Raw genomic sequence first — 26,490 nt, 5'->3', positions numbered from 1 at the left:
TGGAGAAACATTAGAGTATCGAAAATTGAGATACACAAACTTGGTTTGGAATGTGGTATCAAATTTAGCAAAACTAAAACAATGTATAGGCTACACTAAATACTGAGTTCTATCCAGCAGTACTCTACAAAATTGGGCGTTCTAGCAATCTATACAAAATCTATTAATTTGCTAGAAGGGCCAAATAAAATTGGTCATATTAATGCAAGATTACTCAATCTATAAGATCAATTTACTATGAATATATATATTACATTATGGAGTGAACACAAGAAATGGCCAGGAAAACACCTATCAATTTGCCTGATCATCCCTCTCATCTTATGAATCCTGGTTATTCCTGCAACCAAAATAACTTTGTGTACTAGGGCCCTAATATTCACCCAATGAGTCAACTATTTTGAAAAAAAGTGATCCTAGTGAGATTATGATGAGTCCATTTCAGATAGCCTGATTTCCTTGCCTGCTACCAAACACACTGCACTATAAATAAATCCCCTCAACATGCTGAAGCAATAGAAAATTAAGAATTTAATTCAGAACAAACCACTACTTTACAGATATATAGCACCATGGAGAATCTCTTATGGTGGCACTTTTCGACTTCGTTTTTGTACATTTTTTTCAACTGCATCATAAATTTCCTTTTTACGCTTTGTTTTGGCTTGAACTTTTGCTGTGGAGTTCTTTTCTTGGAGACCTAGTACAGCTTTCACAAAATATTGCAACCGCCACAAAGTTGGAGCATCCTGTACAAAAACAAAAAACAAAAAGAAAAATGTAGCTCAAAGATATAAAAGGCCAAATCACCAAAACTCGTCAACAAGCTATAGGGAGAGGAACAAGTTTGAGGGTCCATAGAAAAGTCAAGATAAAGAAGAATGATAACCTGAGCATCAATATCAACCTCGACCTCAGCCTCTGTGGGTTTGAAATTTGGATTTGTCTGAGCAATTATTTGAAGTGCCTTTGTGAGATCTTCAGGAGATAATTGGCCAAGACTATGACCAAGCTGTCGCTTCTCTTCTATAGACATCATCCTGTTGCACTATCCATGCATTTTATCAAAAAGGTCTCATGCACAATGAAAAAAGTTGAACCTTTAAGATGCAAGTACTCTAGCAAAGAAATGCCAAAGATATTTTAACCATGAAACTATGTTAAACCATTTTTAGGCTGATTAATATACATTATATAGCACTTCTATGGATCTCTGCACCACATTGCAGCTCCTAGGCTTCTCACACATCACTTCCTCTGCCCTAGCAATTCTAAGCATCCTCTCAGCTCTTGTGAATCCCAAGCTATTTCCCGACAAAAAGATGGCCCAAGTATGCTGTTCAGCTCCAAGAAACTCATGAGGCCATAAAAATCAAAATAAGAAGATGACTCATTCTCATGGCCCCTTTATGGTGACTAGCCTTCTACAGATTCTCCAAGATCTTGAAACAAAAAGAGTGCTGAAACCCACTCCAAACCATTAAATTTAAAGATAAAGCTACAGTAATCCCCTCTATAAGAGATCCTAACTGGCAACAGACTACACATCTGGGACACATGATTCTCAACCTCTGGCAATTCTGTTCAGCTCCAAGAAACTCATAAGGTCGTAAAAATCAAAATAAGAAGAAGACTCATTCTCATGGCCCCTTTATGGTGACTAGCCTTCTACAGATTCTCCCAGATCTTGAAACAAAAAGAGTGCTGAAACCCACTCCAAACCATTAAATTTAAAGATAAAGCTACAGTAATCCTTCTATAAGAGATCCTAACTGGCAACAGACTACACATCTGGGACACATGATTCTCAACCTCTGGCAATTATACAGTCTTTAAAAGGAGACCACTGCAGACCCTCTTCATGGCTATCAATGCTTGGGGAAAAAATTATTCACAGCTTGGTTTCTTTTATTATCTGATTACCTTATTTATTCTGTAAAAATGAATAATGTTTCAATTAAGCTCCTTTCATTTATACTCACGAATCACAGCAGCCATTTATGCAAAGGCATACCGGTTTATATCCTGTCTTTTAATTTTTTATTACCCCGGATCTGGTCATAGACCACTTTCCTGCACTTTTTTATTCAATACCAATCTATTCTATATTTACTACCAAATCAAACGCCATGTAGTACTGAATTTCTGCTGACGAAGATGTTAAGAATGTAAACAGGAACTCTAGACACGAACACAAACTTCATACATTTCAATTTGCCAAAGAAACTCCTTTTTCTCATCCACTCATTTACTAGACAGCAGAAGTATATAAAAGTATCAAGGATTCATGAACACTAAGTCACAATGTTGTCATTCATCACACACAACATAGTTTTAGTGGCTGTTATGTATGATATGATTCCATTGCTCTGAGTACAATTTTGTTAAATTGTGAGTCAAAATAATCTCTAATCTGCCAGCAATATTGAACCTGGAAGTAGTAGACTGTAACACAGACCTTCTCAAAGGGATGATCCTAAATGTACAAAGATCAAATCTCCCCCATACAAAAAATGGGGAATCCACTTTTAATTCCTAAATATGATCACATATATAAAAAATTAGGCCAGATTCAAACTGCAAACAAGATCTATTGTCCTTTCTACAATGTCCCCGTTTCTTGTATTAAGGGCATCTATTCTTTTGGGCATTCATGTTCATCTCTGGCAGCATGTCTCCATTAAAGTTTCCCAAATCCAGGCTCAATATTGCTGCTACGTTAAAGAATATACAAATGCACCAACAAAATTTTAATAAAAATAATTTAGGAGGGAAATGGGGGAAAATAATAAATGAGCAAATGTATGTACATGCAATCTCTAATCTTTTGTCACGTGTCAATCTCTCAACGCATGTGTTAAGGGTATCCATGACCTTCAAACTGATGCTGGTGGAACTGGAGAATAAAATTAATAGGCTTTTGCATTAATGCATGGGTGGATTTACTTTGTCCATCCATAATTAAAATTGTGCAAAATGAGTTCAAATTTTCTTTTGCTGGACCCATGGCCTCCTTGGTTTTGTCCATGGTCTCATGCATTTTCTGCCATCTACCAAGCAATAAAACTCTAATTAAGGTCAGGTTATCTAAAACAAAATATAATCCATTACTAAATAAATCTTAATAAAAACTTGAATGATAACAAAACATAAAAAACTGAAACATTAAAGAATTTTAACTCACAAAGAAATTGAATTGATTATAAGTTCCTAAACTGCAAGTTTTGATTCCGTTGGGATATTGTCTGTGCAAAAAGCAAACATATCATGAAAACAATCATCACAATCCCTTCCCCTTTTTCCCTATTCAGTATAGACTCCACACATCTAATGCTCACATCTATTTAAGAGACATCAGTTAGCCTAAAATGCTCTGCAATGGGATGAAGTTACTAGCAAATCATGTTACCTCCAATCAAAAAGATCATTTGTCTTTGTGCGCTTCTCATCAAGTTAAGCACTATTGAGTAGTTGCAGATATGTTTAGAGATGTTTCTTATATTTCCCACACATAAAACAACCTTGAAGATCCCATATGTGCTCTTCACAATCATATCATCAAAAATGATCATCACAAGCCTTCTGTCCGTTGCCCTTTCCTATGTGGACAGTCCACCCACCTAATATTCACAAGCATCTTCTCAAGAGAGACTAGTAAGAGCCTAAAATGCTTTGCAATGTGCTCTTGTTGAAGGCAAATCACATCACTCCTAGTTCTAGAAGACCATTTCCCTTAGTAAGTTAAGCAGCCATGAGATTGTAGATGTATTTAGTGATGTTCCTCATTTCTTCCATGATGACTTTCATCCATGCAAGTTTGCCTATATCCTTAAGTAGAACATCAATGTTATTTGGCAACACAAGGTCTCTAAAAAAGGTAGGGGGTCTCTCATCAAGAAATCTCCTCGCTGCTACATATGTTGTTGCATTGTTTAAGATCTGTAAAAATTAGTGAAAGCTATCCTTACCAGTTCACAGTTTTGTCGTTACATACAGATTTTTAATGAGGACTACATATTATATGCAAAATAAATAGCAAAAAACTCAAGGAACTAAACACAACAATCAACACAAATTAGAAGAACAATTTATCCTAGAGAATCAAATTTCTGGAAAAATAACCAATCATTAAAGATGGAAAACAATTACTTATAATATTTTCAATTAAACTTCCAATCATAGTTCTTTTTGACACAAGCAACAAACTGAAACCAGCTTTTTTCAGCCCCAAGAAGCACTGCAACTCTCCAATGTGCTCAGCTATATTATCTCACCTATGAAGATGTTTTCTTTAACCTATTAACTGTAACTAGATTCAAACAATTCAGTTCAAATCTTTCCCCTTGGCCTCTATGAGTGTTTACACATGTATTATAGACCATTATAGTCATGTCATGAATATCAAGAGCCTTCAAAAACCACTACTCATGAAACGTTGATCAATGAGTTTGACTCAAAAACTACAGAGCTTTTAGGATGTTATAATGTTTCCTTTTACTAGTTAACTTGGACAAGTACAATGAAATCATGCAAAAAAATGTGCGAAGTTCATATAAGAGTCAAATTACAACTCCTAGGAGGCAAAAGCAAGTAAAAATCTAGTTAAATAACCCATTTGTCCATATGGGAGTCAAATTTCCACTACATGGTATCAGAAACAAGGTCAAAATGCAAAAGTCCCTATAGGAGTTGTTTCTCCACTAAGTCAATACTTTGAAGAAATATGGAAAATGTTGGAGTAGAAAATCATCGAGGATAGGGAAATTCCATTTTGTCCCTATGAAGATCATTTTCCCGTTAGGTTAACACTTCAAAAAAAAAAGAGTGGAAATGGAAAGTCTTTATGTTTTAATTCGATGAAAGGGATTGTGGATGAACATTTAAGAAACTTGTTTAATCCATACTAATTGTGGCTTGTTGATTGTAAGTCATTGTGTGGCCAACTGGAATTTAAATACAAGCTCAACTTCAACAATTGCTTCCACATTGTTATGCATCTATGGATGGTGTTGGTGTTATAGTAGTAATTTGAAGATCTATTGCTCACCTTAGAAGATTGCGCTAGCTTGGTGGAAGTTAATGACAAAACTGAGCCTAGTAGAGTTCGCAAATGCATTCATGTTCTCTTGCATCCTAGGATTGGAATAGGTTTCCTAAATCCTCATCTATTTGCTATTTATTTCAAAAAAATTGCTAGCTTAGTATCAAGTATTTCATTGCCATATTATTCACAAAGTGAAGTTGATACATCTAGAGTCAATAGTATAGGTCCCCTTGGATTATGAGCATAAATCAATCCAAAAGATCCCATATCCCCACTATATTCATAGGTATCATGTATTCCATTGCCATATTATTCACAAAGTGAAGTTGATACATCTAGAGTGAATAGTATAGGTCCCATTGGATTACAATCATAGATCAAACCAAAAGATCCCATATCCCCACTATATTCACTATATTCACAAGTATGTAGTAGGAACCTTGGAGTCACCTCTAATCTTCTTTGCAATCTTAGCATACGTAGTGTCTTTGATCAAGAGAGTATAGATGTCCTTCGGCACTTTATTCTATATTGGTGTATTACTAAACACCCATCAATAGCCAGGACTAGCCAAGACTCGATGAGTTTTGAGCCATGTGAGCCTAACCAAAACCCAAAGGCCTCGATTAAGCTCGTTTGGGTCCTAAGCAAGACTTGCAAGAAATTGGGACGTGTACGTGAACCAAACCCAACAAGTCCTAATGTCTGGACTCAACTAGTGCACAACGTAATATCTATATTTGCCTCTACAACCCTAAAATGAGTTCATTTCATTACAATGGCAAAATAGATAGATAGAGAGGTTAAGGTTGTAGCCAAGAAAGAAGAAGAAAATAGATCACAAGAACACACAAGCATAACTAATTTTGGTGGGTGTGACATGGTCACTAGCAAAGACTATGATTGTTGAATCATACAAAACCTACCTTACATGCTTTGTGCAAGGGATGTAAGCTCCTCTGAGCCATTGACTTGTAGTTTTTGTTTTAATATATGTTTGGAATATTTGTGTCATAAGTTTTGTATTTCATGAATATTGTATACATTTCACAATATCTATATCTGGAAGTTTGCTATTTCCTAAAATATTCTTAATATATTTATGTGATCAATGTATACTTTTGTATGTAATCAAATTAGCTTCTACTTGATGATGCTATTGTGCCTTTAGGGTTTATTTAATAAAGGGTGCATAACCAAGTTTTATGTCCCTGTAAATATCTAAATCTCTTAGGTTTTTTTGTCATGTCTTGCCAAACTTTCGCCAAGTCCCTACTCCTAAAGAGAGTTATCTTTGTCAAGTTTGTGTCGAGCCTAGGTTTTCTTTCAATGGTTCAATCCCTTGCGGAAGCATGATGAGAAAAATTACCTAAAGGCAGCAATTAAAGGAAAGGCTAGACTTCTAGTTGCACAAATAAGAAGAGGGTCTCACCAACTTAAATGTTATACAGGCAGATGGGCAGTCCCTAAGGAAGAGTGGGATGAAAGAATTTGTCTTTCTTGCAATAAAGGGGTGGTGGAAACGGAGCACTTCATCATTGATTCTGCAGCATATGAGGAAATACATGCACTATGAAAACACTTTGAAGGTGAGAAAACTAAACGAGCTATTTGAGGAGTCATGACTTCACAAAACTGTGGGTTTCTCAATAAAGATCCACAACAGAAGAACCAACAAGAAAGGAATTAAATATTTGTTATTAATGATGCTCTTGGTCCCATAGACTGATGGTCTCGTACACATCATTAAACCCATTCATTCAATAAAAACACCAAAACTTATCCATCTCCAAATGAACATAAACCCTGATGTGGAATCATCCATGTTAATATTATGAGGGTGCATGATGGCAAATATATCATAATAAGCTATTTCACCAATTGTAACAAGCTTAACAAATATTTTACCAAAACTGATCTCTTTTCCTCCACCTGAATTAGACCTGCAAAAGAACCCCCTTGAGGTACTACACTCTACTTGGCATACAAAAAAAACCAAGTTTTCACAAACATTGATTAATATAAAACACTCTAGTGACTACAGGTAAAACAGAGTAGGCCCACAAATACTACAATAAATTTGTGTATGACAACTTTAAAAAAATTAATATAAAAACATACCTGACAAAAAAATAAGCTAATTATTCAAACATGTGAAATAATCTCACTCAATATAAAGGGAACAAACCTGCATTTTGGAGACACCTTTTGTCTAAGTTCCTCTAGACGCACATTTAATTCATCTAGCTGCAAGTTTGTGATACAAAAAATAATGATTATGTAGTTTATCGCACAGTTTCCTTCATACCATCACACCTAATAAATATTTTCACATCACCATTGACAGTGAAAATGAAGTTTTAATAAGCTCTGCTATTTGGAAAACTAGAAAATCAAGGCAAACAATGCATAACCAAAACAATGTTTAACAAGCAGTAACACTTTCACATTTTAAGGGTCTACTATTCTGAATAAATTTGTCATCTCGGAAGTTATCTCCCAACTTGGGTTCATTTCTGAGCCTTCCTGATACATCCTCCAGTGGACAAACAAACTGGGTATCGCCATGCATACCTCAAAGCTTATCTCAGTGGCAATTTTCTCAGCAGCAGCCTCCTGTGCAAATTGTATACCAGAATTTTCTCTTGAGTTGCCATCTCCCTCTTCTTGCTTTCTCTTTGTTTCCTGTAGGCATTTCAAACTGAAAATTAAAGAATCCCGAGTTGTTCCTGATGACTAATTGTAATCAAGACTACAATGCGAGCCAAGATATTTTGATTTAGACTTCACATTAGATTTATCCTATCCACTATCAGGTTTGCAAATGCTAGAAAAACATCAATGGCATATTTAACATAATAACAAACAATCAACTGCTGAGTTTTCTGGGAAACGAACCTCTTCCACAACTTTAGGCAAGAAAGCATTCCATTTCTTTTCAAACTTTTCTGAAAGAGTTTTTGCCATTACATAAACATCATGCGTCTCATCATTGTAAGTCATTGCATTTTTAAAGACCAGCTTCACATCTTCACAAATATCTCGAACATTATTATATCCAGTACCATCCTTTGCATCCATCTGTCTCTTTATTGTACCCAAGTCCATTGGCTTTTCTATGACCTGATAAAATTCAATTCTCACAATTAGCTATTATCTGTAGTTAGCTTTTATCTGCAGTGAAAAACAGTTAAAACTTATTCAGAAAAAACAAAAGAGAATGCCTTATGAAATAAGGTGACAAACAATAAAACAGTACTAACTTGTCATGAGCATAAAATCCCTTATAGAAAGTTTACTCAAGAGACCTTCTAAATGATAATTTACTACCACAAAGCTCAAGAATCACAGATAAAAAGGCATAATGTATTGTACACTTAAAGGTTTTGTAAGGAAGTTACCGCCCAACAAGCAATATTTGTAATGGAATACAAGAAGTTTACATGCATGACAAGAAAAAGCATAGAAGTCATGCTCATTACAATAAAGGTTTTAGTTCCATCTATAAGCTTAAGGAGAACAGTTAGCCACACTATTCAAGAGTTCCTGCTCTCAAAATAGTTTTTGTCAAAAGTTTGAAATGGAGAATTTAATACTGCAAAAACCCAAGCATTCTATGATGTTTACGTGGGAGCATAATTTTATCACAGAGACCACACTCACAGAGAATCACTACCTTATAATTGGCATCCTTCTCTTTGCAAACAAATTACGCTCTTGTTTTCCATCCCATGTAAATTGCAAAGATAACTTGATCCAGCAGGTTTCTTTTCTGACATCAAAAGGTTAGAAACTAAACTGAAAAGTTAAAACACAAAAGTCAGGGTTTTCAACATGACACTTTATTACCTTAAATGAGGATGCATCATTCATCTGCTGACCACACCTAGATATGAGTTCAGTTTCCAAGCAGGTAGAATTATGCAATAGGATTCACTGCAAACATATTACTGCCTCTTAATTTTACAAAGGCAAGGCTTACAGCACCTATATTCAGCTGACTCTCGGGTACTATGACTGGCATGGATAACCATTCTAAGTGTGTAAAAGAAAATTCATCAATGGTTGACAAGTTGGAAGCATATAGTTCATCCTTGAATTGTTTACATGAGGCTGAAAGAATTATTTCCGTTCCAAGAAATCAACTTTTTAATTCCATCCTATCTTTAAACAACATTTTGCATTGTAACTATAAGCAAGACAATTTCATTCTTCAAACCCATCCAATTTTAGAATTTGAATCATACATTCTTTGGATTCCATCCTCTAAATGGTATTTGCAACCACTCTATTTTTATTTACCCTGTTATAGTGCTTTAGTTATAATCACTTATCCAAATCCTTAATTCAATGTCTTCCAATAGCAATTGTTTGATACATTAAATATTCCATGCTTTGACATCCCTCTTGTCTCCTATGAGAAATTCATCAGACTCCATCTCAGAATAAAGGTTACCTCAATTTGTGGGGCTCAGTTAAATCAATCAACTCCTCTACAGCAACCTCTGACCCAACTTGATCGACATCATATGAACTTCCTTTCTTAACAACTACAAGCCTACAACCACTCTTCTACTATGAATGAAAAACTATCCTCTGAAATCAGTTGAGCTTGTTGATCACTTCATTCATTCTCGCATCAACTTTAAATTTCACTTAGGCCCCAACATTGTTTTGATGGATGTTTAGAGTTGACAGCTTCTCAGAGCAACTTTCTGCAATCTTGTAATTCCATCAATCTTGTCAATCATTTGATTTCTAAGCACTACTAATCTTTTCAATTTTGGCATCAGTCTATTCTCCAATCCTCTTCCTCCTTACAGCACCCTTTTCTGTACAAAAGATGGATTTGTTCCCCATGTACTTCACGGTATCTATTGAAACAAAGATCTTGAATATTATATAGCACCAGATTATCCACACTCAATCAACCTCTTCAGTTATGGCCAAGATACACTAGATGGGTTCTACAAGTACTAGGTTCTTTACTGCTATTTCCCTGATGTACCTTTGATCCAGAAGTTTGGACAAATACCTAGGCCCTTGTGTGAATTGAACTTCTGTCTATCTGTAACAACTAGAACTCATACCAGTTCGCCCATTTATCCCTACACTCCCATCTTATTATGAAAAATTTGATGGTTAATGTCTGACTTCAACTATATTCAACCGTATCCCAACTATGCAAAGGCTACAGCACAAGATTATCAATACGCAAACTACATTACCAAAATGTGTAGTAAAAATAAATGATAGGAAATCACAATCATACAAAAATTGATTGCAGGGTAAAAGCACAAACCTGTGTCACCTTTTTATAAAGGAAAAGGCTAACAAACGTATAAATGTTCATCTTCAATGACATAAAAATGGTAGTATTATTTAGAATTTGATTATGAAGTAAACTAATGAAATGTGTAGAAATGGATGAATTTTAGGATTATAATTTTTAATAATTATTTGGAATAACAATTGATATATTTTCCTAATTTTTAAAGACAATTTTTGACTTGTTGAAAACACTAAAAATTAGGGGTCTAGTTCCCACCACAAAATTATGTGGAAATAAACTTATTTCCCTTCAATCTTAGATTATATAAAGATAACATATATAGCTAGAACAATCAAAAATTAAAATTGGCTTTAGATCTATATTTTATCTTTTATAATGATTCAAATTTAACTCATCTAAAATCGATAATTTTCATCTCTCACCACACTTTTCAAAAAAAATCTTTTCTAACCAAAAGAAAAATTATACATTCTTGAAGAAGACTCTCATCTAGAACGTCATGTGATTTTTAAATTTTCTTTGTATTATTTTTTTTTTTTTTTCCTTTCTCAAACTTGATATCTTCTTGAGTGTTAAAACAGGTACTTCTAGAATTTTTGAACTACAATAAGCTATATCTAATTAAAACATTATAAACTCTATATGAGAATATTCTTGACATTGAAATCTATAAACTGAGGTTTATATGTTATTAAAAAAACATCATACAAAATAGTAAGAGTTATTGAAATGTCAGTTTTCTAAAATAATTTTACTTCTTTAGTAATAGGATACAAACTAGTATAAAATATGCATTTAATAGACATTTCCAATTGGAAAAGTGTGAGACCTTATATAACTTAGCTAGAGTGAATTTGTCTAGCTAATATATTTGAATAAAATTGATTTTTAGATAGAAATACTCAAATTCAGTCATTTTAATATGTCAGCCTGAAAGGTGACACAACTTTGTACTTTTACCCTACACAATATTACTTTTTTACTTTTATTTCAAATGTGGCCAGTGCATAGAAGACTTAATCATAAAATCAGCACCTTTATCTCGAGACCAGATATTTAAAAGGCCAATGGTTGTAGATTAAGACACACTTACCACCACCATGCAACTGACACTACCTTAGCTGATAATCAAACAATAAAACTAATTTAGCATAACATGTATTTTCATGATTTAGTGGCATAACAACATCTACAAAATGCAGTCCTTAAAACATGATTTTGATGATCAGTTCAGATTGATCCATGTATTGTGTGCCCAAGTCTGATATCAAAGAGTACTTGTGCTTAACCTTTGCAACGATTGCCATGAATTTTGTTGTTTTTCTTGCTAATGAGGCCTGCCATGTTTTGTACATCTTGTCAAATTTCTCACAATATCCTAATGCAACTTTCATAATTTTGTCATTTTGCTTTCTGAATCTGGTCTGCCATGTTTTGTACATCTTGTCAACTTCATCACAATATCCTGATGCAAGTTACTTGAGTCTGTTTTCTATACATTCACAGTCCATTCAGTACACCAAAACCGAACCTTTTTGTTAGTGTTTGTTATGCAATAGAGAAAGAGTAGAATGAGACACATTTGAAACATGCAAAACTTCTTTAAATTTTGAATTTGCAATAGAACTGTCACTGAAACCACCACTAGTCACAATCCAGAAGCATTGCCAAATGCAAAAAAAAATATCAAGGGCTAGTAAGTTGGACATATACCATTTAGACTCAAATCATCCAAGTTTTTGTTGATGTCAGTGTTGCACCACTACATAACATATAGTAATTGAATACTTGATATAGAATATCAAACACTCAACCCTCTCTTGAAAAGTAAATACTCATTCAGAACATGAGAAAACTCCAAAGTTCCTTACACTTGTGGATACTAACTCAGTTATATTAATGTGATTTGCTAGTTAATCACGTAGACGGGCTTATGTTATTCATTCAAGGATGTTGGACTTTGCTGTGATGATGACAAAATCTAGCTTTGCAATGCATACTAGTGCCAAATGATGTTGATGGTGATGATGGAGGGAATGTCCACCAATAATGCTCTAATTTTCTAACTTGTTCCAAAAATGAATTCTGACTACTACACTACTCGCTGCTTTACTTCTATAAATGGAAAGATTAGCAAATGGACAGGGATCAAATCTAATGAAAGCTTAACAACGGCTCTACCTCCATAGATGCAATGATTCAAGGGAAAAAAGACTAGATTACCACACAAGGCTTCCTAACAAGCCGCTAGGATGCTAGTGGCCTAGTTTATGGATCCCTATCAACATCCACTAATATCACCATACAACTATCCATCTACTCTTATTCTTGCTTAACAAATTTCTTGAAATAAAATCAACTTTAACAACTTCAATGAAATTTAACTCTAACTATTGGAAGTAAAAACCATGCAATAACACCAAGTGTTCTTATCACCATGCAAGTCACAACAATGATAAGAGAAGCAATTTTGGTATTATCTTAAGCAACAATTTTCTTCAACCCTTTACAAATGAGAGCAAATGGCCTTATAAAGAGGCCAAAAATTACAACCAACGGTAGAGATTAAGAAGCTAAATCAACGATCTAGATCGAATCCCAGAAACCCTAATTAGGGTTGCCACCCCATCGGCCAATGAGAAGACGCCACCTCATCAGACCAATGAAAAAATAGGAAAAGTGGCAACCAATGAGAAGGCACCAAAATGGTAGCCAATTGGAATCAAACACCTATCCTACCCAAGAAGAAGACTTTGCCACTTGGGCTTACATCAAATGATCTTCTAATATAATTCTACCAAGGTTGCATGGGTACTCGTACCCACACCCCTGGTACTCGTACCCACGTACCCAAGTACCGGGTACACGTATCCCACGTACCGGGTACTCGGTGGAGAGCATCATAGCTAAGGACCTTGATTAAGATTCTGATTTTTTTTTTTGGTTTTTTGTTTTTGTATTAGCTTGTTGTTTATCAAACTTAATTCAATACCAAATCAGTTTGAAACTTTTTATACTCATTAACAATAAACTTTATCACTGTTCAAGTTAAAAGTTTATCATTTGCAATGTGTCATTGTCATATGGTTTAGGATCTTCTTGTTCATGTTTAAAGTCTGCCTTCTTTGTTATGCATCTAAGCATTTATCATGTATTATTATTTCAAACATATAGCAAATCTGAAACTGAAAACAGTACATTATATTTGCAAACTTTATCACTGTTCTTGTTTTGAAAAACCATTGTCATGACTCATAAAATCAGATTTTTTATAAATATAAAAGTGTAATTTTTAAGTAAGTTTGACATACCCAAGTACCTCCGTCTCCAATTATGAAAAATAATTTAAACATTCAGCAATAGCATATATATATATTTGACTTATGGCTTATATTTTCAAATTTCTTGTTTTGAATGCTCAATGTTATGACTCATGACAGATATTTTGATTTTTTATATTTTCTATAAAATATTAATTATATAGAAAAAATTAGGCTTACACACGTACCCCCGTCCCCTATTTTGAAAAATATGCGTACCCGTACCCGCTCCCGTACCCGTTCCCGTTCCCGTACCCACGTACCCATGCAACCTTGAATTCTACCCTTTTCTTTCATCTTTTTAGCCAAAGCCATAAACTTGGCTAGCCTGTCGTTAACTTCCTTCATGGGAGGGCAAGGTGTGTATTTCATCTTGAGCTCAGCTGAATTCATCATGTTGTTCACTACTTGCAATGTCTTCTCATGATCCTTCTCGTGTTCTTTCGCATATCCGATAAAGGCATTGAGGGAGGCAAGGGTGCCCAAATGTTTCTTCTTGATGGCAACCTTCCCCAACTCATCCAATCTCGATCCAAACTCTGTCTCATTGACGTTCTCCTCTTTCATATCTTCAAAATCAAGTGCAATGCCAACATTGCCCAACATGGTTGAAATGGAAGTGTCAACGCCTAGGCTATGTTGTGCAATCTCATTCCGTATCTCTTCAAGTATCCTCAATCTGATAGTCAAGGCAACATACCAAGACTCCACCGTACTCATTCCTCCTCCATCTACCGACTTGGTTCTCTCTGAATACCTCTTCAATATTTGTTTTCGGCCTCCAACTTTACAATCCTCTCATTTGCCTTCCTCAACCTTTCTTTAATTGAAACCATGCCTTCCTAGATCTCCTCACATTCCATGTCATTTGTGATTCTTCCCAAGTTATGCTCTACTATCTCATACTCCTAGGCTACAATCTCATCCACTGCCTTGCTAACCTTTCGTATAGCAATCTTAACTTTTCGGTGACCCTCATCATCACTCCTGATTGCCTTTGCCACCGTTTCTGCAATTTGTTTTCGTTTCTCGCTATCTTACTTTTCCACTAACCCTTGAATATCTTGAACTGTTCAAACAGTCACCACCTCGCCTCTTGGCATAAGCATTTGTCTTAACCATAGTGGTGCAGTGCATCTCCCCAAATCGAGATTCGGTTCGGCTAGCAAAGCATCACCAATGGCCTCAGGCGCCTAGCATCAATTGGCCTATCCTCTTCTTTACTAGTGATTATCACATCATCTCCATGTTGGTTCTTCAAGAGAGGAGAGTACTCGATACTGTCACTATAACCACTTGATTCTAAATCAGAGGTCACCTCTACTGAGACCCTTTGTCCATTTGTATCAACCCCTTGGCTCCTGGCCTCAATTATGCTCTCCCTTGATGGTGTTGCACTGTCTTTTTGCTAGAGGCTCCTGATGTTCTTTACTTTTCTCAACCTCCAAATTTCTTTTCTTGCTCTTAACTATTGTTTGTTGTTGGCTACTGCCCCCACCTTTTTGTCCGAATGACTCTACTGAACCTTCTTTCTCCAACTTCATCATCTCATAAGTAAGGCATACCTTTTTACTTTGTAATTGTCTTAACTTCTCATTGTACCATGACTCAATATGTAGATCAACTGTCCTTGTAACTGCCTCTAAGGAAGGATCCTGATGATCATCCCAATCCACTAGACCCAACATTGTTTATTCTTTTTTATATAATGATCTATTGATCACGATTATTAACAAGCAAGTATTTTACCAATTACTTTGTAATATTGTATCAAAGCAATACTTTAAAAAAATCAAATAAAATTTTTTCCTTGTCTTCTGAAAAACAATTTTTTCTGTGCATCTTTCTTTCAAGCTTTGAATTGAAAAACCCAACAAGGGTTTTTTGATTGAGCATCGGTTTGAATTTGGGCATGTTTTTTTGCTTTCTACAGGCTGCCCGCACCAGCCACATCCTCCATTTTTGTGGTTTTTTCTACCAATACAAATCGTGCCTATCTTGAGCCACAATTTGCAGGAAATTTTCTTGTTCTTTTTCTGCTAACTGCTTTTCTTAACTTCCCCTGCATTTTATTTAGGAGCTTATTGTAGAAAATCGTGCCATTTCTAGGGCATTTCTACCCATCTTTTGCAGTGTTTGGCATCATCTAGGGTTTTTTAAACCCTCAGTATCAAATCCAGGCTAAGAATCTGAATTTTTTTTTTGCAAATTTGCCACATTATTTTGAAGCTTTTTTCAGCCCAGGTCATTTTTGTTCAAAACCCTAATTTGTACTAGATCAAAAAAACAATTACAAATTCTTGTTGGGTTTTTTGAGAGCTCAACTGGGTTGTCGCACATTTTTTTCTAGGTGCCTTGAGTTTTGTTCCTCAATTTTTGAGCCAACGAATCCAGAATCCAACAACATATTCCTTTGAGTTTTTCGAGTTCTCTTCTAGGTACCTCTTCATTTATTCCGGGTCTACTGATTCTTTTCCTCGAAGTGTGTGTCTTCACAAATTTTCACATTTTTCACTAAAAAATGTGCCATGGCATCTCTAACAAATATTATGCGAGGGAAATCAGAAATTCAATGGTTGGAATTATGGCACATGGAAGCAACTGATGCTAACAATCCTTGAATATGGGAATATAGATCAGATTGTTATGGGTGTTACACAACGTCCGACTACAGCTAGTACTGATTAGGATACATGGGATTACAATAATCAAAAGGCAGTAATGCTTCAAAAATTATCCGTAGGTGATGATCAGCTCCCTCAAAGTCTATCCAACAAAACAGCTGTCGAGATATGGGAGCATCTCAAGAAACTTCATGAGACTTCAGACAAAAGCATGGCATTCTTACTCAAGAACTTTGTGTTTTCTATTGTCATGGATTAGTAGAAATTGCTCCAGGAACACCTGAATAAAATTCAGAATATTTGCGATAAGTCATTTGTCGTCGAAAGCAAGGTGGAGGAAGAGGACATTGTGATAATAACCCTCAAAAGTTTACCCAAGTTCTACGAGCATTTTATCGACTCTCAACATCACTTCTACTAGTGTTGATCTAAAGTTCACAGATCTCTGCACACTTCTGCTTCAGCAAGATTGGTGGAAACAATAGTTCCATCTCCATCTCCACAAAGCAAGCCTTTATTGCTAAATCATTTCAAAAGGATAAAGGCAAGTCTAATTCAAAGTAGTCTTCGCAACACCAGTGTCAGAAGCCTCCAAGAAAAAGAACATTCATTCCAAATACTACCACAAGTATGGTCACATGAAGGTTGAATGTTAGAAATGTTTAGCTACCCAAGCTAAGCAATCTCGTTTGCAACCCAAAGTGAACAACGTAGAGCACACTGAGCAGACAAAATCTGCCTTTGACGCCTTCAATGCTAAAAGACCTACAAATCATGTGAGGTTGTTTGGTATATTGATTTAGGATCCTCTCGTCATTTCACCTACTGCAAAAACTGGTTCACTGACTATCACCCTTCTTCAAATTCATCTTTTGGTAGAGGGGCAGAGTACACTATTGTCGGCAAACACAACATTTAGATTCAACCTATTGTGACAAATCTCATTTTCCTCAATGTGTACTATTAACTCAATCTACTCGATCAATCAGATGTTGTGATACTCTCCATAGTTGGATATCGCCTTTAGTTCACATCAATACACCATCACTGATAGGGATACTTAGTCTGTTGTTGCAATTGGCCTTGAGGATCGTGGTCATTTCAAATTTGTTGATTCCAATGATTCTTAGGACCTAGCTATGGCTGCTCAGTGGCCTTTTGTCATCTCACTATAGCATCAACGGTATGGACACTTCAATGTGCATTATCTCTCTTAGCTCGCTCGAGAAGAGTTTGTCCTTAGTTTGCCAGAGATTCAAACTCAGCTTGGAGTTTGTAGTGTATGTCAAGTTGGGAAAAACCATTGCACACATCTTCTTGTTGGCAATTCATGGCGCACTTCTCAGGTACTTCAGCTTGTTCATGTCGATATTTGTGGCCCTATGGCTACTCCTTTTGTTCTTGCTCCAAGTATTTTCTCTTGTTTGTTGATGATTTCTACAAAAAGATATGGGTATATTTTCTTAAAAAGAAACTAGATGTGTTTACTATATTTCAGAAGTTTAAACCTCTAGTTCAAAAAGAGTCTGCGAAGTCTATTATTGCTCTTCGGATAGATAATGGGGAGGGAGGATTTTGTTCTATTGAATTCTCTAGCTTTTGTGATATTCATGGCATCAAGCGTCAATTAACCACACCCCACACGCCATAGCAAAATAGTGTAAATGAACATTGGAACAAAAGAATCATCGAAATGGCTCGATCCATGCTCAAGCATAGACATGTTCTGACGAATTTTTGGGTCAGTTAACACTTCAGTCTAGCTTTTGCACTGGTCACCCAATGTGGTGGTCAAATGTAAGACTCCAAAAGAGGCCTGATCATGTGGCAAACCCAAAAACAGTCACCTAAAGGATTTTGGCTCTTGCCTATGCGTGGATCCCTGATGCATCACACACTGAATTCGATGCCAATAGTCAAAAACTCATGCTTGTCAAGTACAGTAGTATTTTAAAAACCTAACACTTGATTGACACTGAAACATCTCATCTCTCCTACAGTAGTGATGTAGTCTTTGACGAACAGCGAGTACCATTTATGCATGTTTCTTCAATTCTTGATCTAGCAAATCAGCCCATGAAGGCTCATCATTTGGGACTTCAGCTTCCATTAGGTCCACCTAATGGGCGGGCTCCAACAACTCCTATAGCTCTAGTTATACCAATGATTCCTGTACAAACACCTCTGGCTTCTATTGCGGGATCACCTAGATTTGCAGATGCTTCACCTGAATTTGATCTTGATCAGTGCATGTTTCTTCAATTCTTGATCCAGCAAACCAGCCTATGAAGGCTCATGATTTGGAAGTTTCGCTTCCATTAGGTCAACCTAATGGGGGGCTCCAGCAGCTCCTATAGCTCTAGTTATACCAATGAGTCCTATACAAACACCTATGGCTTCTCTTGCAAGATCAACTAGATATGCAGATGCTTCACCTGAATTTGGTCCTAATTCTTCTTATCAGGAACGTAATCATAGAGCATCTCCTATTACTAATGTTCATCATTCTCCTCTCCAACCTAATAAGTGGTGGGCTAAGACACTTGTTGATCTTCAAGATGATGAGTTCATTGATGGGAGAACTGCTTCAAAACAAAGAAAACCTACAGAGTCAATTCACTTTTCTCTCATGGCCAACATTCACTGTATATTTGAACCTCAAACATATTCTGAGGCTAAAGGAATTCCAGAGAGGGAACAGGCCATGACATCTGAACACCAGAGCCCACTAAAGAATAACACATGGGTCCTTTCTAATCTTCCACCAAGAAAGAAACCCATTGGCTACAAATGGGTTTACAAAATCAAATACAAGTTTGATGGTGCTTTGGATAACTACAAAGCTCGTTTAGTTGCAAAGGGATTTTCTCAACATTAGGGCATTATTTATGAGGAAACCTTTCCTCCTATTGCAAAGATGAGCATAATTAGATTAGTCCTAGCCATTACAGCACAGTTTGGTTGGAAGGTCCATCACATGAACGTCAAGAGTACCTTCCTAAATGGTGACCTACAAGAAGAGGTCCACATGACACAACCTCTTGGTTTCAAGGTTGCTGGTAAAAAACACCAAGTTCTTAGACTAGTGAAAGCTCTATATGGTTTGAAGCAGGCCCCTAGGGCATAGTACATGAAAACTGATAAGTACCTTAGTGATCAAAACTTCAAGAGTAGTTCTTCAGACTCAAATTTGTACATCAAGACTACTAACAGTGACATCATCCTCCTGGTCATTTATGTGGATGTTTTGGTGACCTACAAGAAGAGGTCCACATGACGCAGCCTCTTGGTTTCAAGGTTGCTAGTAAAAAACACCAAGTTCTTAGAGTGGTGAAAACTCTATATGGTTTGAAGCAAGCCCCTAGGGCATGGTACATGAAAATTGATAAGTACCTTAGTGATCAAGACTTCAAGAGGAGTTCTTCAGACTCAAATTTGTACATCAAAACTACTAACAGTGACATCATCCTCCTAGTCATTTATGTGGATGATTTGATCATCACTAGAAGTTTGGCATCTTTAATTTAGTGAATCAAACAGAGTTTATGTCTGTCTTTTAATATGACTCGCCTTGCACTCATGCATTATTGCCTAGTTGTTGAGGTTTGGCAGCAATCTACTGGTATATTCATTTCTCAGTCCAAATATACCAAGGCTTTGTTAGACAAGTTTTGTATGCAAGATTGCAAGCTTGCATCATCACCCATGGAGCAAGGTCTGAAGTTATCACCCAAGTCTGATTCTCCTCCAGTTGATGATACTACATACAGGCAACTAGTAGGCAGCCTCATCTACCTCTCTACTACTAGACCTAATATCAGCTTTGCAGTCAACTACATCACACTTTATGACAGCTTTTAAGGTTGATCATTGGATGGCAGCAAAGCGTGTGCTTTGTTATGTGGAGGGCACTACAAATTATGGACTTGTTTACTCTTGGAGCTATAATCCTAGACTCAGCGTGTTCACAAATTCAGATTGGGCAAGTTTTGTTGACAATAAAAAATCTTGGATGTGTTCAGTTTGGGATCTGGTGTTTTCACATGGACCAATACAAAGTAGCAAGTTGTTTCTCTCCTCTACTGGGGGTGAATACATAGGGACAATTAAGGCATGTTGTGAAGATGTTTGACTTTGCCGAATGCTTGGGGATATGCAGATGTCACTAATAGGACCGACCACTTTGTTTGTTGATAATTGATAACAAAGGCGTTATCAAGTTAGCACGGAATCCAATCTTCCATGAATGAATCAAGCATGTGTATGTTCATTGTCACTAAATATGGCAACTGCTTGAAGACAAGACAATAGACTTGCACGTATATGTAGATGTTTGACTTTATCTAATGCTTGGGGGATATGCAGAAGTTTGACTTTGTCAAATGCTTGGGGGATATGCATGTCACTAATAAGACCAACCACTTTGTTTGTTGATAATTGATAATGAAGGTGTTATCAAGTTAGCACGGAATCCAATCTTCTATGAATGAACCAAGCATGTGGATGTTCACTGTCACTGCATATGGCAACTGCTTGAAGACGAGACAATAGACTTGTAGGTATGTTACTACTACGGATCAAACTGCAAACATTCTCACAAAGCCTCTTAGTTCAAATAAGTTTGTCAAATTCAAAGGACAGCTTGGTGTTCTAGAAAGATTAACCATTAAGAGAGGCTATTATGATAATAGATAGCTTCTATTATTGTCTATTATTATTTAATGGTTATCTATTTGTAAATTATTGTAAATATTAGAATGTTCCTAATATTTAGTTAGCTTTTGGTTAGTTGTTAGCTAGAATATAATGTTTGTATTCTTGACAATCGTTTCCTAAGGAAACATTGTTTATTCTTTTGTATATAATGATCTAATGATCGCTATTAATAACAAGCAGGTATTTTACCAATTACTTTGTAATAAGGCTATTGTTTCTCATTTAGTAGTTGCCTCAATGTTTTGTCATTTGGCATTCTCACATGAAAGTATCCTTAGTATGACGTGATTACTCTTCTTTTCTTTGTGTCGGGTTTTCCAGCAGTATTATAGTGTTGACTGCTCAAATTTCATCTTCAGTAGTTTATCAACTTACTCAATTTAAAGATACGATTCCGTCAATTATTAAAGTATTATTTGATATCAGCAACATCATGTGATGATTTTTTTAAATTCCTATGACTAAGACCATGTTTGAAATTTTATAATTTATATGTAGGCGGTTCTTCAATAGCAGCTATCAGGATCAAACTCTTGTTCACATGACTAAGACCAATACAAAGTAGCAAGTCGTTTCTCTCTCCTCTACTGGGGGTGAATACATAGGGACAATTAAGGCATGTTGTGAAGATGTTTGACTTTGTCGAATGCTTGGGGATATGCAGATGTCACTAATAGGACCGACCACTTTGTTTGTTGATAATTGATAACAAAGGCGTTATCAAGTTAGCACAGAATCCAATCTTCCATGAATGAATCAAGCATGTGGATGTTCATTGTCACTAAATATGGCAACTGCTTGAAGACAAGACAATAGACTTGCACGTATATGTAGATGTTTGACTTTATCTAATGCTTGGGGGATACGCAGAAGTTTGACTTTGTCAAATGCTTGGGGGATATGCATGTCACTAATAAGACCAACCACTTTGTTTGTTGATAATTGATAATGAAGGTGTTATCAAGTTAGCACGGAATCCAATCTTCTATGAATGAACCAAGCATGTGGATGTTCACTGTCACTGCATATGGCAACTGCTTGAAGACGAGACAATAGACTTGTAGGTATGTTACTACTACAGATCAAACTGCAAACATTCTCACAAAGCCTCTTAGTTCAAATAAGTTTGTCAAATTCAAAGGACAGCTTGGTGTTCTAGAAAGATTAACCATTAAGAGAGGCTATTATGATAATAGATAGCTTCTATTATTGTCTATTATTATTTAATGGTTATCTATTTGTAAATTATTGTAAATATTAGAATGTTCCTAATATTTAGTTAGCTTTTGGTTAGTTGTTAGCTAGAATATAATGTTTGTATTCTTGACGATCGTTTCCTAAGGAAACATTGTTTATTCTTTTGTATATAATGATCTAATGATCGCTATTAATAACAAGCAGGTATTTTACCAATTACTTTGTAATAAGGCTATTGTTTCTCATTTAGTAGTTGCCTCAATGTTTTGTCATTTGGCATTCTCACATGAAAGTATCCTTAGTATGACGTGATTACTCTTCTTTTCTTTGTGTCGGGTTTTCCAGCAGTATTATAGTGTTGACTGCTCAAATTTCATCTTCAGTAGTTTATCAACTTACTCAATTTAAAGATACGATTCCGTCAATTATTAAAGTATTATTTGATATCAGCAACATCATGTGATGATTTTTTTAAATTCCTATGACTAAGACCATGTTTGAAATTTTATAATTTATATGTAGTCGATTCTTCAATAGCAGCTATCAGGATCAAACTCTTGTTCACATTTTTTCGAGTTTTGCTGAATCTGTAGCATTATCAACTCTGAGTGCTTTTATTCTCACTTGGCTCTGAAAGTTTATTAGTGGAATGATATTTTTTCTATTACTGTGTTTACAGAATTTTGTTCAGTTTTAATTTTGAAATTGTTCCAAGTGTGCTAATTCTAAGAATCATAGCATTTGTAAAAATACGGGGAATCATCTTTTGGTGGGCTGAGATTGTTCTCAAGGAAGATTAGGCTACAAAGAGATAAGTATTCTAACTTTGAATATCAATCATGAATTTTTGTTATAGCACTTGGAATAGTGTATGTTCTTAACACTAATCTCTATTATAGTTTATTTTATGAGTTATTAATACCTCTCTTGGTTGCAGGATGCAACAAGAAGCAATGAGATGAACGCCACTTTGATGATACATATTCAGGGGGAGATGTTTCAGCTTTAAAGGGAGGTTACATCAACCATCTTATTGTGGCAATCAAAGTCGTCCCTGTTGAGAGGAAGTCTTTGTTGAGAGGGAAACTCAATCACTATTATACATGGTGTTAATGAGTTCTTCTCTATGAGAGAAGTTCGACGAGAAATCCCTTGTCAATGATAAGAGAAATTTGAGGTTAGATCCGATGGATCTGCCCTCTACGCTAAGGCATGGTGGATATGCATTCTTCTCTAGGAGAAGTTTGAGGTGAAAATCCTTGGATCCACCCTTTGCATTGAGGCATGGTGGAAATGCATTCTTCTCTGGGAGAAGTTTGAGATGAAAGCCCTTGGATCCATCCTCTACGCTGAGGTATGGTGGAAATCTATTCTTCTCTAGGAGAAGTTTGAGGTAAAATCCCTAGGATCCACCCTCTATGCTAAGGCATGGTGGAATTGCATTCTTCTCTAGGTTGCTGCTATGTATGCCTACCTTATTAAATATCTCTCTCTTGCCAAAAGGAAGTGTTGAAGATTGTAGCTGAGATAGAGATCTTTATCTCTAATTTCATGAAATAGAAATATGACCATTATGATTGCTATGGTCATTTTCAGCTGAAGACGACATACGTAACAATATTTGAGATAATATTTGGAAACATGTGGCATATGAAAAGTCATGTGTATATTTCGAAATTGAAGAGACCTTGAGTTGTGTAATGACAAGTCTCTCCATCCTTTATACACTATATCAAGCGAAAAGCATTGTACACTAACATTTTTTTATTATCGATGATATTTTCGTGGTGTGGATGGGTTTTTCCCTTCAAGTGGAAGGGTTTTCCCAGGATAATCTCTTGTCTTTTGTACCTATTTTTGTTCTTATTGTTATTTATCTTTATTTTTGGGCAAAACTTTAACATGCCCCCCTTTTGGATTCGAGTGCAAAACTTGTTATCATTATTTCACAAAATTTCCCTGTAGATCTCTTCCAAAGAATTCTCTTCTTTAAGAAATTATAATGCTTAGTTCATGATGTGAGATTTTAGCACCATCGCCCCGTCGCAAATAAGTACCCCCTCTTTTTGCTTGGCAATAGGGTAGTTCTCCCTAGTAGTCTTATTTTTGTTACAATTTTCAAATCCTTGAGTCTAAAAGATGAGTCCGAACAACTTCAGCTCACTGGGGAGTCCAGTCAAAAAGAGACATAATGAAAGATGGACCAAGCTAGTCAATGACATGGAATTGAAGTCCAGAGATTTGTAACGAAGAACAAGAATTCTTGGGAAACCCTTGCTCCTTTATCAAATCTACCTTAGAAAGTCAAAAGAAGACACAAAATAAAACATTGATTAAAGTATGTTGATTCCTAAAGTTAGACTAGAAACTTTTAAGGCCTCCTAAAATCTAGAATCTCCACTATAACTCATAGAGACCTAAAATCACTCTTAAACATCCAAATAGTGTTTAAATAAAATATAACTTATAGTATAAAATAAGAAAAATAGGGGTCATTTAAATGTTATATTTTATATAAAATACTTTGCCCTCCAAGTAGCAAATTGACACAAAAAAAAATTGATCCTTGGACTTGAGCCCAAGAGAGGTCACAATTCCAAGCTCCTTAGGGAGCAATGAGCACAAGTATGTTATATAAAATATTCCACCCTCCAAGCAACGAGTGATGCTTCGAATAATTTTGACCCTTGGACTTGACCCCAAGAGAGGTCAGAATTTCGACCTCCTTAAAGCTCAATGAGCCCAACACAAGTCGGAATTCCAACCTACCTCAGGCTCCAAGATAAAGCTCTTATGAGAACACCTTCCCTTCCCTTGCACTTTGGATGACTTGCTTACCATTTGGGTGTTAAGGAGTTTGAAAGATTTGATCAACGCATGGTGACAATTGAAAGGATAAACAACTGATTTGAAGGTCAATCAAGTGCTAAAGATGAAACGGAGCTAGCTCTGAGTTTTTCACATCATTACCCCATTACGGATGGGAATCCCTCTTTTGTCCAAATGTTGTAGCACTAGTTGTGTAAAGCAGGTTTGGTTAGTTTTTTAGATAGAATTAAGGTTCCTTGAATTTGGGAATTCCAGGAGAATGAGGAACAATCAAGTCAACGGATTTCAGATCTAAGTTTGAGGGATTTGGATAAGGCAATGAAATGACTAAGTATTGAGAAGGTAATTAATTTAAACATGAAATGAGGACATGTTTGGCGAACTTAAGTGCTCGAGTCCTCGGGCAGAGATGGATTTCGTACCTTGCCCAACATTTAGTTCTCTTAATGCCTAAATTTACACCCCAATACGAATGATTTTTCAACCATTCTTTGAGTGGCATGGGAACAACTAAATGATTAGGGATCATATTTTGAAGATTGGTGAGGAATTGAGTGAAAGAATGAGCCAGAATTGGTTAAGTTTGAAATGTCAAAATCTTCTCATGAGATCAGATTCGTAGCTTGATAAGGATTCCCACAATCCTTTAGCATAGTCCTTTACCCACAATACCCAAATTTCCACCATGATAAAGATTGGGTGGAGCCAGCTCAATGGCCAATTCAAAGTCAAACTCAGAAGAAATAATGATTAGGCAACAAGAATGACACGATTCCTTCAATCCAATTTGGTGGAAACGTTACACGAGCTTGGAGTATGAGGTGGTGGAGATTGAAATCTTCATGCAATGAGGAATTCTGACTTGGTGAGATAACATTCAAAGCTTGCTTTAATTACCAAGGTCTTGGAAGGTGACAAAAAAGACTAAGCCTCCTATTGCATTCATGAATAATGAATGGTGGTGGTAAAAAGTGTGAAATCCTTCCACCTGGACAAATTCCACCCTAAGGAGAGGATGAATCCTCTTAGGAATGGAAATTCCACCCAACATGTGTTGAACACTCCAATTTGATAATATAAGGACAAGGCACGCTACAGATTTTGGATGACACACAATGATGAGGAGGTGGAATGAATAATTGAAGGGGATATGACAATCGCTTAGAAGGCAATCCTTCAACTCTCACAGATTCTACCCATGAGGACAAGCATGTATAGCACTGATCAAATCAATGATTGGCAACGACAATAGAAAATCTTCCAAGTCGATCGAGTTCTAGTGGATGCCACCCTAAGCATTAAATGACCCCAAGCTCGACAATAAAAGGGTAAGGCACGGTAGAAATTTGAAAAAGATAAAAAAGAGGGAGAAATTGAAAGCCATGATCAAGTCTATGTTTGAGGTTCAAAAATCCTACCACGTGATTGGATTTTGCTAAGACACAAGGACTCTATCCTCTCGATAAC

At 36.0% G+C, this 26,490-nt stretch overlaps 1 protein-coding gene across 7 annotated transcripts in view; it reads right to left on the bottom strand.

Annotated features, from left to right (window-relative positions):
- Positions 1 to 210: 210 nt before the first annotated feature.
- Positions 211 to 26,490, bottom strand: part of LOC149560336 (transcription factor GTE1-like) — an 87,153-nt gene continuing 60,873 nt past the window's right edge. For all 7 annotated transcript variants that reach the window (XM_089824610.1, XM_089824608.1, XM_089824614.1 and 4 more), the window contains 5 exons: positions 7,943 to 8,167; positions 7,619 to 7,729; positions 7,233 to 7,291; positions 890 to 1,040; positions 211 to 749 (listed from right to left, as the gene is read on the bottom strand). In XM_089824610.1, coding sequence (XP_089680736.1) covers positions 585 to 749; positions 890 to 1,040; positions 7,233 to 7,291; positions 7,619 to 7,729; positions 7,943 to 8,167 — 711 coding nt within the window. In that variant the 3' untranslated portion in view covers positions 211 to 584. The remainder of the gene's footprint in view (positions 750 to 889; positions 1,041 to 7,232; positions 7,292 to 7,618; positions 7,730 to 7,942; positions 8,168 to 26,490) is intronic.

Source organism: Cupressus sempervirens, chromosome 4 (assembly GCF_028749045.1).
Source record: "Cupressus sempervirens isolate cs-2001-9-10 chromosome 4, ASM2874904v1, whole genome shotgun sequence".
NCBI lineage: Eukaryota > Viridiplantae > Streptophyta > Pinopsida > Cupressales > Cupressaceae > Cupressus > Cupressus sempervirens.
This window is presented reverse-complemented; position numbering and strand designations above follow the sequence as displayed.